The following is a 17,500-nucleotide window of genomic DNA, read 5'->3' as shown; positions in this document are numbered from 1 at the left end:
GTGTGTGTGTGTGGTGTGTGTGTGTGTGTGTGTGTGTGCGTGTGTGTGTGCGTGCGTGCGAGTGTGTGTGTGTGTGTGTGTGTGCGCGTGCGAGCGAGTGTGTGCGTGTGTGTGTGTGTGCGCGCGTGTACATGTGTGTGCACGTGTGCGTGTGTGTGCGCGTGTACGTGTGTGCGCGCGTGTACGTGTGTACATGTGTGCGTGTATCTGCGCTGTGGCTGTGACCATCATTCTCATCCCACAATAAACCTGTCTTTTCTCCACAGGATGAAACACGTAAAAGGTGGTTCTCGGACTGGAAGTGCAAGTAAAGGAAGGAGACCCACAAGTCCTCATCGGACAAACGAGGGAGCAGTGGGAGAGTGGTCCAGAGCCATGGGGAGGTGTTCAGTAACCTCCTGATCCCTGCTGCTCCACGTATCCACACCACTGCTAAGAACAGTCCTACATTGACACTAACCCTGCATCCTGCCTGTGCTTCAGACTCTGACTCTGAAACCTTTGCAGATGTCGCAATAAGCTGTCATTAATGTGAATGTGGTTTACTCACTGATTAGTGAGTTACCACTTTGTCACTTTGTCACATTATATGAGCCCTTAGTTTAGAGATACAGCGCAGAAACAGGCCCTTCGGCCCACCGAGTCTGCGCCGACCAGCGATCCCCGCACATTAACACTATCGTACACACACTAGGGACAATTTACATTTATACCAAGCCAATTAACCTTTGGAGTGTGGGAGGAAACCGAAGATCTCAGAGAAAACCCAGGCAGGCCACGGGGAGAATGCACTAACTTCGTACAGACAACATCCGTAGTTGGGATCGAACCCTGGTCTCTGGAGCTGTAAGCGCTGTAAGAAAGCAACTCTGCTACTGTGCTGCCCCTCTGTAGCAGTGAATTGCTATTGAAACTGGGGCTATTATTTAAATAAGTGGCGTGACTGAACTGTGTGAAAATATACAAGAAGTGAATTTATGCCCATTTTACTCTTCCCCACTTGTGGACCCTGAGACTCAGTAACCCCATCTGTGGGGCAATGATGAGTGTTCCAGGTTTCTGCTACTTGATGCAAGGTGCTACCATACAGTCCACACAACCTCTAGCTCCACAGCCACCATGGGAATCTACCACAAGTGCGATGCCCTTATTTTAGTCCTCACGTTACAATCCACTGACTCGCACACTACCAGCAAACTCTGCCAACACTTGGGCCCAGAGCCTCTGAACACAAATGCAAAGGCAGGGCTGGCTCCAAGCTTTAAAGATGAGAAATAACATTTGTATGAAACTTGTTAAGACCATCCTGAGACGGACATTTTCTAATGTTTAAGTGTCGCGTTAGGTGCTTGTATTTGTTGCCATGGTTATATTATTGAATCCGAGCAGTGTACAGTATTGATAATCACTTAAATTATTTTTGTTGTTTGTTTAATAAAATTATAATTTAATTTATGTTGTGTTGGGCCTGGATTTATGGATAAGCGCTCACTGAGTGTGTAGGGGGGAGAATGAGCTCAGTCAACATGGTCAGATACAGGTGGAAGGTCCATAACTCACAGCTCCTGAGGCCCGGGTTCGATCCTGACCTTGGGTGCTGTCCGTGTGGAGTTTGCACGTTCTACCTGTGACCACGTGCGTCTTTCTCCGGGTGCTCCGGTTTCTTCCCACATTGCAAAGACGTGCAGGTTGATTGGCCCTCTGTAAATTGCCCCTGGTGTGCAGGGAGTGGATGAGAAAGTGGGATAGTATGGAACTTGTGTGAACGGATGGGCAGCATGGACTTGGTGGGCCGAAGGGCCTGCTTCCATGCTATATCACTGAACTAAATTAACACTGACAGACTGAGTTTGTGAAACCACTGGGATCTATGGAGAGCCAGGAGGCCATTCGGTCCATCAAGACCAGTCTGGACAATACTGGATCATTTAGGTTTATCCCACATCCTGGCTGTCTGCCCATAGTCCCCATGTTATGTCTGTGGGATGAGATTGATCCGCTACTGTTTAATGTGTGGGGCTTTGTACCTGGAGCAGGAAGTTCATAAATCCATGACGTAGGAGATGAATTAGGCCATTCGGCCCATCAAGTCTATCCTGCCATGTAATCATGGCCTATTAATATTTCCCTCTCAACCCCATTCTCCTGCCTTCTCCCCATTACCCCTGACACCCGCACTAACCAAGAATCTGTCTATCTCCGCCTTTAAAATATCCACTGACTTGGCCTCCACAGCCGTCTGTGGCAAAGAATTCCACAGATTCACCACCCTCTGGCTAAAGACATTCATCCTCATCCCCTTTCTAAAGGTACGTCCTTTTATTCTGAGGCTGTGGCCTCTGGTCCTAGACTCTCCCACTAGTGGAAACTTCTAGTTCCTGACCCCACCACTCAGTGACCACACCATTGTAAGCTCATAAGTGATAGGAGCAGAATTAGGCCATTTGGCCCATCAAGTCTACTCCGCCATTCATTCATGGCTGATCTATCTCTCCCACTTAAGCCATCCCTCACCTTGTCCTGCATCTGTTCACTGACTCAGTTAAATCTCAGCTGCCCAGTTAAAGTACCGTTTGGTTCAATTTCCCCTGAGGATTCTTTCTTGATAGATAGATACATAGATAGACTATCCACATAGCCTGGGTACAGTGGATGTGGAGAAGATGTTTCCACCAGTGTGAGAGGGCACATCCTCAAAATTAAAGGATGTTCCTTTAGGAAGGAGACGAGGAGAAATTTCTTTAGTCAGAGGGTGGTGAATCTGTTGAATTCATTGCCACAGATGGCGGTGAAGGCCAATTCAGTGGATATATTTAAGGCAGGGAGAGATAGATTCTCGATTAGTATGGGTGTCGGGGGTTATGGGTAGAAGGCAGGAGAATGGGGTTGAGAGGGAGAGATTGGTGTAGTAGACCCGATGGGCCGAATGGCCTAATTCTGCTCCTATAACTTCTGAATTTATGAACATAGATAAATGATCAAACGAGCTGTGTGGAGCAGGAGTGTAGAGATTCACACGTCAGGAAGTCATGATGCATCTTTATAGGACGTTGGTCAGGCCACATTTAGAGTGTGGTGTGTAGTTCTGATCGCCCCCTTACACCACGGATGTGGAGGCTTTAGAATGGGTGCAGAGGATGTTCTCCAGAAAGCTGCTTGGAATAAACGAGTTCAGTATTCCGAAAAACGCAAGGAATCATGGAATTTGTCAAAGGTCTTTCGCCATAAAGAAAAAGCGAAAGAAACGCTGGCTGTAGAGACTGTGTATAAATTCTTATCTTTATTCATAATTTATGTGTAAAAATAGATTTAATCTGAGGAATGGGGGTGCCAGGTAGCGGGAGAGCGGGGTGTAACAGAGAGAGGGGGCAGATGCGAGTGGGAGACAGGGAAGAGCGGGCCGCGCCAGGATCGAACCCAGGTCCCCGGCGCTGCAAGCGCTGCCGAACCGCCACTGGATCGCCCCGTCCTCCACCGAGTGTCCCATCCCTGCCCGGAGACTTCCAGGGCGACCCCAGTCTGACGGGACACCGGTGGCCCACAGCCAACGCGGAGTAGAAGCGCCAACTCTAGCTCAACCTCCGCTCCAGCTCCTGAGGAACCCACTGCCTGATGGGACGGGACCGGCAGCCACATTCCCCGCCCCACTGGGGGACACACATAGTGCTGCAGCAACTCAGCTGGGACAGGCAACATCCCCAGAGAACAGGAATGGATGGCGTTTCGGGTCGAGACCCTTCTCCAGAGATGTTGCCTGACCCACCACAGCCCACCGTGACCATCCCCGCCAGGGCCGGGTTTATGTATACGCTAGACAAGCTTAAGTTTAGGGTCTCGAGATCTAGGGGGGGGCTACTCACCTCGCTGCCCCACCGGACCCGTCGAACCTCGCCACTCCACCACTCTCCAGCAGCCCGCAGCCATCCCCGGCACCTTACCTGCAGCCTGTACTCAGCACTTGGCCTGAAACTTCCACGTTGCAGACTCCCATTCCTCTGGGTTTTACTGCGCTGGGTCCTAGTGCTCGTCCACCAAACCTGGCAATCTCAGTGGCTGTTCCACTGGGTCTTCCCCATCCCCCTCAAACCATGTGACCCCAGCTCTTCCCCACCCACACTACAGTCCTCATACCCCCAACCCCCTGACCTCCCACCATCCCTCCACCAGACATCGCCTTCGCCTTGGCCTCAGGCCACTCACCTGCCTTCCTCCGGCCGCAACCCCCATCCCTTCCGTGTGTTCACCATCCCCCCTGACCTCACCCTCTCAGATACCGAGGCCTCACCATTGTCCCCCTCCGTCCCCACCTCAATGAGTTCCGCGCCCTCCGCGATTTGGAGCTCTTCTTCCGTCGCCTCCGTGGCTTGGACTTCCGAATCGGCCACTTCCTACCGGAGATCGCGGCTCCCGAAGTCCACAGGCCGAGCTGGGTGGAGATTCACGTCGGTGGCCCTCGGCAAAGGGATCCCAGGGCTCTGCGATATTAAAATCAGCGCGGCCCGAGGCTGGGAGCTCCGCAAACCACTCCATGATGTTGAAGCAGCAGGCCCAACACTCCAGAGCTACAAACTGCAATCCAGGTAAGGCATCGCCCGCTCCGCAGTGAATCCAATATATATTTTAAAACCAACTGTTTAATGACAACATACAGCAGGGTCTAAAAGTGTCGCACTGTCACTGTTGGGTAGTCATGATCCTCTAGTCGTGGGGGTGGGGGATTGGGAGGGGGGGGGCCTCACAATTGAAATAGCTCATGGCCTCTCTTCATCTAAATCCGGCCCTGATCCCCGCCGATGCCCAGCACTCGGACCCCGCTAGCACAGAGGGGACCAACCGACAGGAGAGACACCGGGGAACGGCCCCCTCCCCCGGCAGCCAGTGGCAGAGCTATTGTTTGATGGGAATAAAATGCCCTCAGTGCGTTCCATAAGCTGTTCTAGTTCTACTCTGCAGAATTAAACCCAGCAATTTATTTTGATGTAATCCTAATGCCTCGTTGATTAAATCCTTTTCAATGAGCTGTCAAGACGTCTGTTTCAACAAAGTTTCCACCTGCGGCTCTTGCTTTGGTGATAATGATCATCTATCCGTTTGATCTTGGTGCAGCGGTAGAGTTGGTGCTTGCAGCGCCGGAGACCCAGGTTCGACCCTGACTACGGGTGCTGTCTGTACGGAGTTTGTACGTTCTCACCGTGACCTGCGTCGGTTTCCTCCGAGATCTTCGGTTTCCTCCCACACTCCAAAGACGTACAGGTTTGTAGGTTAATTGGCCTGGCGTAAAAATGTGATGTGCTGCAGAACACGTCAGCGGCCCTGGGCAGGCTGTGGTTGAGGGTCCCTCACTGGCACAGTGGCACAGTGGTGCAGCACAGACTGTTACTGCAGTCTTGCCCCGCAATGCTGCTCTACAGGGTGTGAGCTGCCCCTGCACGTCGCAGGTACTCGAGTGTGTCAGTAGATGGCGATCACAGTGCAAGGCAATCAGCAGGATTGCAGGCCACACATCACAGTTAAACCAAGAACAAGGTCACCGAGACACACTGAGTCCAATGCCCAGTGAAAACACATCCGTTTAGTTTGATCAATGTTCAGTTTAGGTCTGAAGTAGGGTCTCGACCCATTGCTTCTCTCCAGAGATGCTGCCTGTCTCTCTGAGTTACTCCAGCATTTTGTGTCTATCTTCGGAGTAAACCAGCATTTGCAGTTCCTTCCCACACATTCAATTTAGTTGACATTGGTTCATTAGTAATGTCACTTGGACCCAAGTACGGTGATAAGCTTTTTGCTGCGTGCTATCCAGTCAAAGAAAAGGCTAGACATGATACTGAAGAAGGGTCTTGACCCGGAATGTCACCTCTTCCTTTTGCCCAGAGATGCTGCCTGATCCGCTGAGTTACTCCAGCGTTTTGTGTAAAGCAGCATCTGCAGTTCCTTTCTACACATTATAATCAAGATGTCTACAGTGTACAGTTGAAGGATAGAGGGTGCAACATCTAGTGCAAGATAAAGTCTGATCAAGTCCAATGAAAGCTAATTCAGTTAGAAGTCTCTACCAACATCATATTATGCTTAGTTCTAGTTCTTATTTTTTTAGTGATACAGTGCAGAAACAGGCCCTTCGGCCCACCGAGCCCGCACTGACCAGCGACCCCCGCACACGAACACTATCCTACACACACTAGGGACAATACACACACCAAGCCAATTAACCTGCAAACCTTGTACGTCTTTGGAGTGTGGGAGGAAACTGAAGAACTTGGAGAAAATGCAAGCGGTCACGGGGAGAACGTGCAAACTCCGTACAGACAGCACCCGTAGCCAGGATTGAACCCGGGTCTCTGGCGCTGTGAGGCAGCAACTCTACCACTGCGCCACCATGCCACCTCCTTTGGCATTTCCTTCATCTGGTTTTGGGTAACCCAGTATCAGACTATGGTTGCCCGTAGATTCTTGTGTTCTGAATCCAGTTACATCCTCCCTCTGGCTTCACATTTCACTCGTCAACTCTCTAATCTGACACCTTCTTGTCTCTTTACCAACTCCAGCCTTTGTCACTTACTCCAGCTGTTTGCCAACCAACCCCCTCCCCCTCACCTGTATCCACCTATCACTTGCCACGCTTTGTCTCACCTCCATCTCCCTTTTCCAACTTTCTCCCCTCCCCCGCCCACACTACGATCTGTCTGAAGAAGGGTCCCGACCTGAAACGTCACCTGTCCATTCCCTCCACGGATGCTGCCTGGCCCGCTGAGTTTCTCCAGCGCTTTGTATAGAGATGCAGCGCGGAAACAGGCCCTTCGACCCACCGGGCACGTGTAGACCAGTGATCCCCGCACACTAAGGCAGGAACGGGGTACCGATTGTGGATGATCAGCCATGATCACATTGAATGGCGGTGCTGACTCGAAGGGCCGAATGGCCTCCTCCTGCACCTATTTTCTAATTTACAATTACAGTATACCAAGCCAATTAACCTACAAACCTGTACATCTTTGGAGTGTGGCAGGAAACCGGAGCACCCGGAGAAAACCCACGCAGGTCACGGGGAGAATGTACAAACACTGTACAGACAGCACCCATAGTCGGGATCGAACCTGGGTCTCTGGTGCTGAAAGCACTGTAAGACAGCAACTCTACCGCTGCGCCATCGTGTCGCCCGTTAGTACCGGGTGTCAGGGATTAGAGGGAGAAGGCAGGAGAATGGGGTTGAGAGGGGAAGATAGATCAGCCGAGATTGAATGGCGGAGTAGACTAGATGGGCCGAATGGCCTAATTCTGCTCCTATCACATGAACATAAATAGGTCAGTGATCTAGATGTAATAAGAGCGGTAAGAGAGGTGTTAACAGTTTGCTTTGGGTCGAGATTCTTTCATTGTAACATAAGCAAAGAACCCTTAAATCAATAGGTTACAAAAGCAGATTAGACTGCATGCTTGGCTGGAGAAAGCAATTGCTGCTGATTCCTGGGCTGTAGATCACACTGCAGCCCCAGAGAACACTCCAGCTACTGAGAATCAACGTTAGGCTAACGTTCTGTACCTCACTCTTCATGGAAATTGCCGCTGGAATGCAAGAAGCAATTATATTGTGATCAATACACATAATATAATCAGAAAGATTGGAGAAAGAGCACATGCTTAAGTCTGACTTAGGCTTGAAGTCAGTGTCCAAGTAACTAAATCAGTTTAGTTTAGTGTAGAAAAACAGAGGAAAAATAGGCCCTTCGGCCCATCTGTACCTCACTCTTCATAGAAACTGCCGCTGGAATGCAAGAAGCAAATAAACCAGCATCTGCAGATTTGCAGTCTGAAGAAGGGTTTCGGCCCGAAACGTCGCCTATTTCCTTTGCTCCATAGATGCTGCTGCACCCGCTGAGTTTCTCCAGCAATTTTGTGTACGTTTTGCAGTTCCTCCCTGCACAAAAATGAGGCCATTTAGCACAAATGGTCGCTCACCTCTCCTTACTTCACTGATCCCAAATCTAACGTGGAAACAAGGCGTCGCAGAAGCTGGTTTATCACAGATTGTAATTGAGGGAGTGCAGCGTAGGTTTACAAGGTTAATTCCCGGGATGGCGGGGCTGTCATATGCTGAGAGAATGGAGCAGCTGGGCTTGTACACCCTGGGGTTTAGAAGGATGACAGGGGATCTCATTGAAACGTATAAGATTATTAAGGGCTTGGACACGCTAGAGGCAGGAAACATGTTCCTGATGTTGGGGGAGTCCAGAACCAGGGGCCACAGTTTAAGAATAAGGAGTAAGCCATTTAGAACAGAGACAAGAAACACTTTTTCACACAGAGAGTGGTGGGTCTGTGGAATTCTCTGCCTCAGAGGGCGGTGGAGGCCGGTTCTCTGGATGCTTTCAAGAGAGAGCTAGATAGGGCTCTAGTAAAAATAGCGGAGTCGGGGGATATGGGGAGAAGGCAGGAACGGGGTACTGATTGGGGATGATCAGCCATGATCACATTGAATGGCGGTGTTGGCTCGAAGGGCCAAATGGCCTACTCCTGCACCTATTGTCTATTGTATATTGACACAAAGTGCTTGAGTAATTCAGCGGGTCAGGCAACATCGCTGGAGAACATGGGCAGGTGACGTTTCGGGTTGAGATGATCACCCATTCCTTCTCTCCAGAGATGCTGCCTGTCCCGCTGAGTTACTCCAGCATTTTGTGTCTAGCTTTGATTTAAATCTTCGGTTCTGCAGTTCCTTCCGACACATACCGTAAATCTGAAACTGAAACAGAAAAGACAGCTACTCAGGCAGCGTCAATGGAGATGATTCAGGGAAATGGCCCTTTATTGTAACGGGAAAAGTCTGAAAGCAAGCATGTTTTACGTTGCAGAGAGAGGAGGTGTTGAAGAAGGGAGAGTCTGCGGTAGAGAGAAGACTGAGGGGTGATCTTATAGAGGTGAGAAAAATCACAAGGGGGAATAATTATAGTGAATCACAGACTCGAGAGAGAGAGGACACACACTGGGGAGAGAGGGCACAGAGTGGGGAAGAGTGGGCACAGAATGCAGGAGAGAGGACACAGAGTGGGAGAGAGAGGGCACAGAGTGGGGAGAGAGGGCACAGAATGCGGGATAGAGGACACAGACTGGGTAAGAAAGATCACGGGCTTGGGGGAGAGAGGGCACAGGGTGGGGGAGTGAGAATGGGACAAAAACAGAAATGCTGGAAGACCTCAGCCAGTCGGGCAGCTTCCGGTGATAGAGAAACCACTGCACGTCTTGTGTCACCAACATTTGCTCACATTCGGCAGGTACAGGCAGCACAGACAGACAGTGTGAGACAGACAGTGAGCCAGACCCAAGCAGAAACCACGAGCACAGCCAGGCAGTAGAGGTCATTCAGCAGAGGGTTAGGCAGGGGTCAGTGTGCAGGTATCAATGCCCGGATACATGATGTTCATGAGGCTTTTGCATCGACACATGGATATGCAGGGAATGGAGGGATTATGGATCACGCACAGCCAGAGAACACTAGTTTACCTTGGCATCAAGGGGCGGCACAGTGAGCAGTGTTGCTGTCTGTGTGGAGTTTGCACGTTCTCCCCATGACCTGCGTTCGGCTTCCTCCCACACTCCAAAGAAGTTCAGGGTTGTAGGTTAATTGGCTTCAGTAAATTGTGACTTGGTCCTAGTGTGTGTAGGGTAGTGCGAGTGTGTACAGGGTGATGTCTGGTCGGTGTGGACTCGGTGGGCCATAGGGCCCTGTTTCTGCGCTGTATCTCTGAAGCCTAATGACCCCGTCCCACTTAGGAAACCTGAACGGAAACCTCTGGAGACTTTGCGCCCCACCCAAGGTTTCCGTGCGGTTCCCGGAGGTTGCAGGTGGTTGCCGGAGGTTGCAGGTAGTGGAAGCAGGTAGGGAGACTGACAAAAACCTCCGGGAACCGCACGGAAATCTTGGGTGGGGCGCAAAGTCTCCAGAGGTTTCCGTTCAGGTTTCCTAAGTGGGACAGGGGCATAAATCAAGATCAGCACAGACAATGTGGGCTGAAGGGCCTGTACCTGTTCTGTACTGTTCTATGTTCTATGTATATGTACCCCAGGGGTATTTAAGGTGTTCTTAAGGCCCGAATATTTCATGTTAAAGGCAGCATCCAAATCGGATTGCGTTATGAGACAGTGTGCAGTCATCTACTACATGGTGATAACGTGACTAACTTATACTGTTCCTCACTTCCACCTTGAGAGTTTTAGAGGTTCATCGAAGTGTGAATGAATATCATTCATTCTGAAAGGAAGGAAAATGGAATTATTCACTGCGCTAACAGGTCGGCTGGGAGGTGGCGATAATCATCGGAACCCAAAGCTCATCATTTCAGGTTTAAATCATTCTCAATTGAGAGGAAATGTCTTTATGCCTGTTTAATTGGCTTGCTCAGTGGCGAACATCCATCCTGGCATGTTTTGACGATGTCATCACTTTCTGAGTAGCTCTTCATATATCTCCAACTGAGCCTTGGTGTGCTGAGTCACGTCCACTTCAGCTGCAGCCCAGAGAGGTGAAGATGCTGGAGTAACTCAGCGGGACAGGCAGCATCGCTGGGGGGAATGAATGGGTGAGGTTTCGGATCGAGACCCTTCTTAAAGGCTTTGAAGGGGCTGAGGAAGGGTCTCGACGGACCTGCGAGAGCCTCCAGCCTGAAGAAGGGTCCCGACCCGAAACGTCGCCTATCCATGTTCTCCAGAGATGCTGCCTGACCCGCTGATCAGCGGGTCAGGCAGCATCTCTGGAGAACATGGATAGGCGACGTTTCGAGTCGGGACTCTTCTTCAGACCCTCCAGTCTGAAGAAGTCCAAGCATCTCCTTTCCTTGTACAACCACACACACTCCAGCATGCGCTTTTCCTTGGTAAACCAGCATCTGCAGTTCCTTGTGTCCACATTATGACTGCTCCACCGCTCAAGGTTTGCCTACTTTGAAGACTTCCTCCTCTCTCTCTGGAACTTCCAAGAGACCCCTTCTCACTGCTCACGTTCTGTGAGACCTGCTGTTCTTTGATAAGACCTGTAACATCATCTATCCATATTCTTCATGGATGCTGCCAGTCCCGCTGAGTTACTCCAGCATTTTGTGTCTTTCCTTGGTAAACCAGCATCTGTAGTTCCTTGTTTCTACCAGAAATAGTGAAAGGCTTGGATAGAGTGGATGTGGAGAGGATGTTTCCACTAGTGGGAGAGTCTAGGACTAGAGGTCACAGCCTCAGAATTAAAGGACGTTTTTTTTAGGAAGGAGATGGGGAGAAATGTCTTTAGTCGAAGGGAGGTGAATCTGTAGAATTATTTGCCACAGAAGGCTGTGGAGGCCAAGTTGGTGGATATTTTGAAGGCAGAGATTGATAGATTTTTGATTAGTACGGGTGTCAGAGGTTATGGGGAGAAGGCAGGAGAATGGGGTTAGCAGGGAGAGATAGATCAGCCATGATTGAATGGCGGAGTAGACGTGATGGGCCGAATGGCCTAATTCTGTTCCTATCACTTATGGTCTTATGACTTTAAAGTTCTGCCTTTGTTTAGCACCTTTCTTCTTCGTAGGACAACCCTAGTGAAGTGCGATCCATGCTGTAATGTGGGGACCATCACACAGCCAGTGGGCCCACAGCAAGCTCTAACAGAGCTCAGTCTGGTTATGGTCAAATGATCTGTTATAGTGTCGCTGACTGAAGGATACATTTTAGACGGATTCACCACTGTATTGCGAGACCTGTCAAAGATTCAAGTCAAGAGTGTTTAATTGCCACATGTACCACGATGGAACAATGACATTCTTACTGGCAGCAGCATAACAGGCCTTGTAAACACAATATGAATGCATGAATGCATGAATGAAATGAATGAATGAATGAATGATTGAAATGATTGATTGAATGAATGAATGAATGAATGAATGATTGAATGATGAATGATTGAATGATTGAATGAATGCATGAATGAATGATTGAATGAATGAATGATGAATGAATGCATGATTGAATGAATGAATGAATGAATGAATGAATGAATGAATGGATGAATGAATGAACGGTACTCATAGATAACATAAGAAACAAACAAGTTCAATTAATTAAATATCCTAATATTAGTGCAAAAAGTCAGAAGTCCTTAGTCCAACCAAGGCACGTCATTGTTCATAGTTTGGCTGGTGTTTTGTAGTGTTCAAGACTCGAGCCTGATAGTTGTTGGGAAGAAGCTGTTCTTGAAGCTGGAGGCCACGGTTTTCAGGCTCCTGTACCTAATTTCTGATGGTAGCAGCGAGATGAGAGCATGGCCAGGGTGGTGTGGGTCTTTGTTGATGCTGGTTGCCTTTGTGAGGCAATGCTGCAATGGTGGGGAGGTCAGCACCCGTGATGGATCGGTGGTGTCAACCAGCTATTTTGTAAACGCCTTCGTTCCTGTGCGATCGAGTTGCCAAACAGTTCCTGTGCTGGTGATTATCGGGGAGGAAGTGTTGTGGCCACTTCGTACCTATTGTGGTCTGTTGATGAGGAAGTTGAGCATCCAGCTGCAGAGGGAACATTGGAGAGACCAGGAAGGGCTCCTGTTTACGGTTGTATCCAGGAGATCCAGTTCCCTCAGCGCTAGTTACTCAATCCCTGATAGTGTAGAAGGGTCACCACCCGGAACGTCACCCATTCCTTCTCTCCAGAGATGCTGCCTACCCAGCTGAGTTACTCGAACATTTTGTGTCTGTCCCTGATATTCCAACTCAGTGCTGAAAGTGCTTCAAAACACAACGTGCTGGAGGAACTCAACGGGTCAAGCAGCATCTGAGGAGGTGACGTTTTGGGATCCTTCTTCAGACTGTCCTTTACAGAGGCTGCCTGACCCACTGAGTTCCTCCAGCACTTTGTACTTTGATCAAGACTCCTAGCATCTGCAATTTCTTGTGTGCCTCCAGAGTGTGTCTACTGAAGCCTGGTGGATATCTCAGACCAGTGCAGTGGTCTCAGACCAGTGACCCAAGGGCAGCCATTGCCCTTGGATCAAGTAAAAGCATGCTTAGTACAAAGACAATATTTCAAACACTTTAAATGCCTGCCTTGTCATCTTATTCAGATGTGCATCTTGCTCTTGTAATTAATATTAGGTTTGGTTTGGTCTTGGCATCATGTTTAGCACAGGCATTGAGGGCCGAATGGCCTCTTCTTGTGCTCTACTGTTCTATGTTAGATGCCAAAGTCCATTCCACCCATTCCCAGTAGTGGATCACCCTCACGACCAACAATACCTTGGAACCGAATGTACAGGGTGAAGGGACGGCAAAGGAGACCCAATTCTGATGGATCGTAAGTGATAATATGTCCGAACCTGCTCCTCCTACTTGTCACCTGATATCCTCACTGCAGTCCACAATTTCCAGACTGTCAGTTCGCAAACTTTTCGTTCTTCCTGCGTTTAACTGGTCAATCAGTTGAGGTCCAAGTCACAGCAAAGGGACAACAAGTTCACAACAGAAGATGTCCAACAGGCTGGGTGTTGAATGCCTGGTTCACGATGGTGGTATAGTGTGTGGAACTGTGGTATTGCTACAGTGAATAGTGGATGTATGCAACTGTGGATGGTGGGACCGATTTTTTGGGGGGGTTTTTCCTCCCAAGGACTTCATTCACTAATTGCATATTACAGTATACAAGGAAGGTACCAAAAAGGTTCAAATGTCACATTGCCTCAGTACCATTCACTCATGATACTACAATAGTGGCATTTGTATCTACACTGTGGAATTCTCTGCCTCAGAGGGCGGTGGAGGCCGGTTCTCTGGATGCTTTCAAGAGAGAGCTAGATAGGGCTCTTAAAAATAGCGGAGTCAGGGGATATGGGGAGAAGGCAGGAACGGGGTACTGATTGGGGATGATCAGCCATGATCGCATTGAATGGCAGTGCTGGCTCGAAGGGCCGAATGGCCTACTCCTGCACTATTGTCTATTGTCTATTGTCTAATGCACTCGATTCCCCCCGTGGCGACTAGCGTTCGCGGAAGGCGTCTAGAGTCCACGTGGACGCCACGTGTTCCCCCTCCAGGGAGCACGGACGTAGCCCGGACGGGGGGCAGGCAGACGACCATCGACGACCCGCTTCCTGGACCCCCGAATGGCCATCTTGGCCTGGCCCAGGTGGGTGTGGTGTGGAACTGTAGAGTGTGGCAGTGTATGGAAGTGAATGTGTGGATGTGTGGTAACAGTACAATGGATGGAAGATGCATGGAGCTGTGGGCGGTGGTGCAGTGTGTGTAGACACAGCTTGAGCCATCGGGTTGCTTTCATTTATTTATTAAGACAACAAACAATGGGAAAGCCATATATTCAAAATATAACCAGAGGTTTCCAACGGGGGATAGACGCAGAGATATCAGTCGACATCAATCGCTTACATTCAGTTGCAGGAAAACCGAAAGGAAATGAAAGAGAATATTCAACCTGGAATGAAGAAATCGCTGAACCTCCCCAATGAGAATGTGTCCAAACAGTGTAATGACAGAGCCCTTCCACTGGCTGGGGTACAGCCACGTGATTGTCCTTGTGCTCCAGTACCTCTCTGATACTGGAAGTAGAAAAGAATGGGGGGAGGCAGAAAGTTGCATTTGTGCATGGTGATGAGTGGGTTAGTATAGCTGGTAACACAAGGGTCCCCAGCCTCCTAGCTCGGCACGGTACTGCACTGGTGCCGGTGTGGGTTAGTATAGCTGGTAACACAATGAAAGATATGCAAAAACGTAACGATGTTAAAGGAACACAGGCCATTGTTAGCTGTGGCCCAGATGGAAACTATGTGCAATGACCCCTTCCCCGTAGCACGGCACTGTGCTACATTTGATCACCGGCCCTGTCAGATCCAAGCACAGCCCGAAGCAAGCACAGACCCAGCCACAGCGGCCGATCCCAGTCTTCCTGCCACTGGCCCACTGAGGTAGCCCGCTGGGGGTCCCTGGAGGCGGTGTGAAACACAGGCAGGTGAAGAGGGGGCACAAAAACTGTAGTGACTCAGCGGGCCAGGCAGTGCCTCTGGAGAAGAGCAATAGGTGACATTTCGGGTCGGGACCCTTCTTCGTACAGACTGAGTCAGGGGACAGGGAAACAAGAGATATCGACAGCGATGTAGAGAGATATAGAACAAATGAATGAAAAATGTAATGATGAGAAATTAAACAGGCCGTTGCTAGCTGTAGTCCAGGTGAAACCAGTATAGACAGTCCGACTCAACAAGTCCGATGAGGAAGCTGGTACAACTTGAGTGGGGGAGGGATGGAGAGAGGGGGGGGATGCAAGGGTTACTTTGCACCTGTTGACTTTATCATCATTACTTTTTTCAATACCTTTGATTTATTTGTTTTATATCGCTCTACATCACCGTCTTTATTTCTTGTTTCCCTTTCCCCCGGACTCTCAGTCTGAAGAAGGGTCTCGACCCAAAACGTCACCTATTGCTTCCCCCAGAGAAGATGCCTGACCCGCTGAGTTCCTCCAGATTTTTGATTCCATCTTCAGTTTAAACCAGCAGTTAAATCTGCAGTTCGTTCCTACTCAGGTATCGAAGGGAGATGCGTTAGGGGGGCTGGGGACACACACTGGTCCATGAGGAAGCTGCTGCAATGAAGAATCACCAAAACCGGCGATTTACAACAAACAACTCTGAATTAAAATTAATACCTTAAACATCTGCAGCAAGCGATTACAAAACAGTGGGGATATTGAAAGGTTTCCTTGAAACCCCAGTAAAGGACAAAGCGCCACTCACTGTGTGTTGTGATATAAAATACAGACAAAGAGGATTTAGCCCTAGAATCTGCCTGTGCTTCCTGGAGTGAATACCCTTCACTGTCACTGCCTCTTCAGTGGAAAATTCAAGAGAGTTGTTCAGGAACACGGCTGCTGTCGTGAAGATCGGTCGGTCACCTGCTCTTCGGGTTTCCAAGCAGAGGGAGCAGATGCTGGAACTATCAGCGATCCAGCCTGTCCTCAGACGGATATGATGAGGAGGAGACAGAGAGAGAGAGAGAGAGGCAGGCTGCTCTTTCCCTGCAGTTCCAGCCAGCTCTGCCACCAGTACACGGTCATTCCAGAGAGTTGAGAGAACAGAGGGGATCGACCCTGACCTTGAAGTGCACCTGCCTTCTTGTACACCAGTCCCGTCTCTGCCCTTCAGATCCGAATGTGAAATGTGCTGGAAAAATAACAGGCAACAGAATAAGAAGAATGGATTTAAAACCAGAGATGGACACAAAAAGCTGGACTAAGTCAGCGGGACAGGCGGCATCTTTGGAGAGAAGGATGGGTGACGTTGTGGGTCGAGACCCTTCTTCCGAAACGTCACCCATTCCTTCTCTCCAGAGATGCTGCCTGCCCCACTGAGTTACTCCAGCACTTTGTGTCTATAACCATATAATAACCATATAAGAATTACAGCACGGAAACAGGCCATCTCGACCCTTCTAGTCCGTGCCGAACACATAATCTCCCCTAGTCCCATATACCTGCGCTCAGACCATAACCCTCCATTCCCTTCCCATCCATATAACTATCCAATTTATTTTTAAATGATAAAAACGAACCTGCCTCCACCACCTTCACTGGAAGCTCATTCCACACAGCTACCACTCTCTGAGTAAAGAAGTTCCCCCTCATGTTACCCCTAAACTTCAGTCCCTTAATTCTCAAGTCATGTCCCCTTGTTTGAATCTTCCCTACTCTCAGTGGGAAAAGCTTTTCCACGTCAACTCTGTCTATCCCTCTCATCATTTTAAAAACCTCTATCAAGTCCCCCCTTAACCTTCTGCGCTCCAAAGAATAAAGCCCTAACTTGTTCAACCTTTCTCTGTAACTTAGTTTATCTTTGGATTAAACCAGCATCTCCAATTCCTTCATACACATAGATTTTAATTCATTGTCTTTATTTCCACAAACCTTTCGCACTCCGAACCCTTCAAGGGGAAGGGAGTTATGTTAATTGGAAATAAAATGGCACATCCACCTGGATGGGTGGCAAAGTTGAAACTTTTTATCAAGGAAAATTAATGCATGAAACTAGATCATGCAATGTTCTTGCAGCCAGTCATGTGGTTCTGGGAACAAAACACTGCTGTAAGTGCAGGAGTAGCTCAGCTGGTCAGGCAGTATCTCTGGGGAACATGGGTCGGAAACGTTCCATCCTGACCTCGGATGCTGTCTGTGTAGAGTTTGCATGTTCTCCCTGTGATGGCGTGGATTTCCTTCAATCTCCTCCCACATCCCACAGACGTGCGGCTTTGTAGGTTAGTTGGCCTTTTGTGTAAGGAGTAGATGCGGAAGAGGGATAGCAGAGAAATGGTTTGACGGTCAATGTGGACTCGATGGGCTGAAGGGCCTGTTTTCATGCTGTATCTTGTGGAGTCATAGAGTCTACAACATGGAAACAGGCCCTTCGGCCCAACTTGCTCACACCGACTAACTTGTCCCATCTACACTAGTCCCACCTGCCTGTGTTTGGTCACCTATGACTCGAAACCTG

General features: G+C 49.2%; 2 protein-coding genes across 3 annotated transcripts in view; one reads left to right on the top strand and one right to left on the bottom strand.

Moving 5' to 3' along the window:
• LOC129713623 (uncharacterized) overlaps positions 1 to 3,346 on the top strand; it is a 4,514-nt gene extending 1,168 nt beyond the window's left edge. The window contains exon 2 of the mRNA XM_055662812.1: positions 267 to 3,346. Coding sequence (XP_055518787.1) covers positions 267 to 311 — 45 coding nt within the window. The 3' untranslated portion in view covers positions 312 to 3,346. The remainder of the gene's footprint in view (positions 1 to 266) is intronic.
• A 10,623-nt stretch (positions 3,347 to 13,969) lies between these two features.
• Positions 13,970 to 17,500, bottom strand: part of cib2 (calcium and integrin binding family member 2) — a 111,927-nt gene continuing 108,396 nt past the window's right edge. For both annotated transcript variants that reach the window (XM_055662717.1, XM_055662716.1), the window contains exon 6: positions 13,970 to 16,177. In XM_055662717.1, coding sequence (XP_055518692.1) covers positions 16,156 to 16,177 — 22 coding nt within the window. In that variant the 3' untranslated portion in view covers positions 13,970 to 16,155. The remainder of the gene's footprint in view (positions 16,178 to 17,500) is intronic.

This window comes from Leucoraja erinacea, chromosome 36, assembly GCF_028641065.1.
Source record: "Leucoraja erinacea ecotype New England chromosome 36, Leri_hhj_1, whole genome shotgun sequence".
Lineage (NCBI taxonomy): Eukaryota > Metazoa > Chordata > Chondrichthyes > Rajiformes > Rajidae > Leucoraja > Leucoraja erinaceus.
The sequence above is the reverse complement of the archived record's forward strand: the minus strand, read 5'-3'. Positions and strand labels throughout refer to the sequence as shown.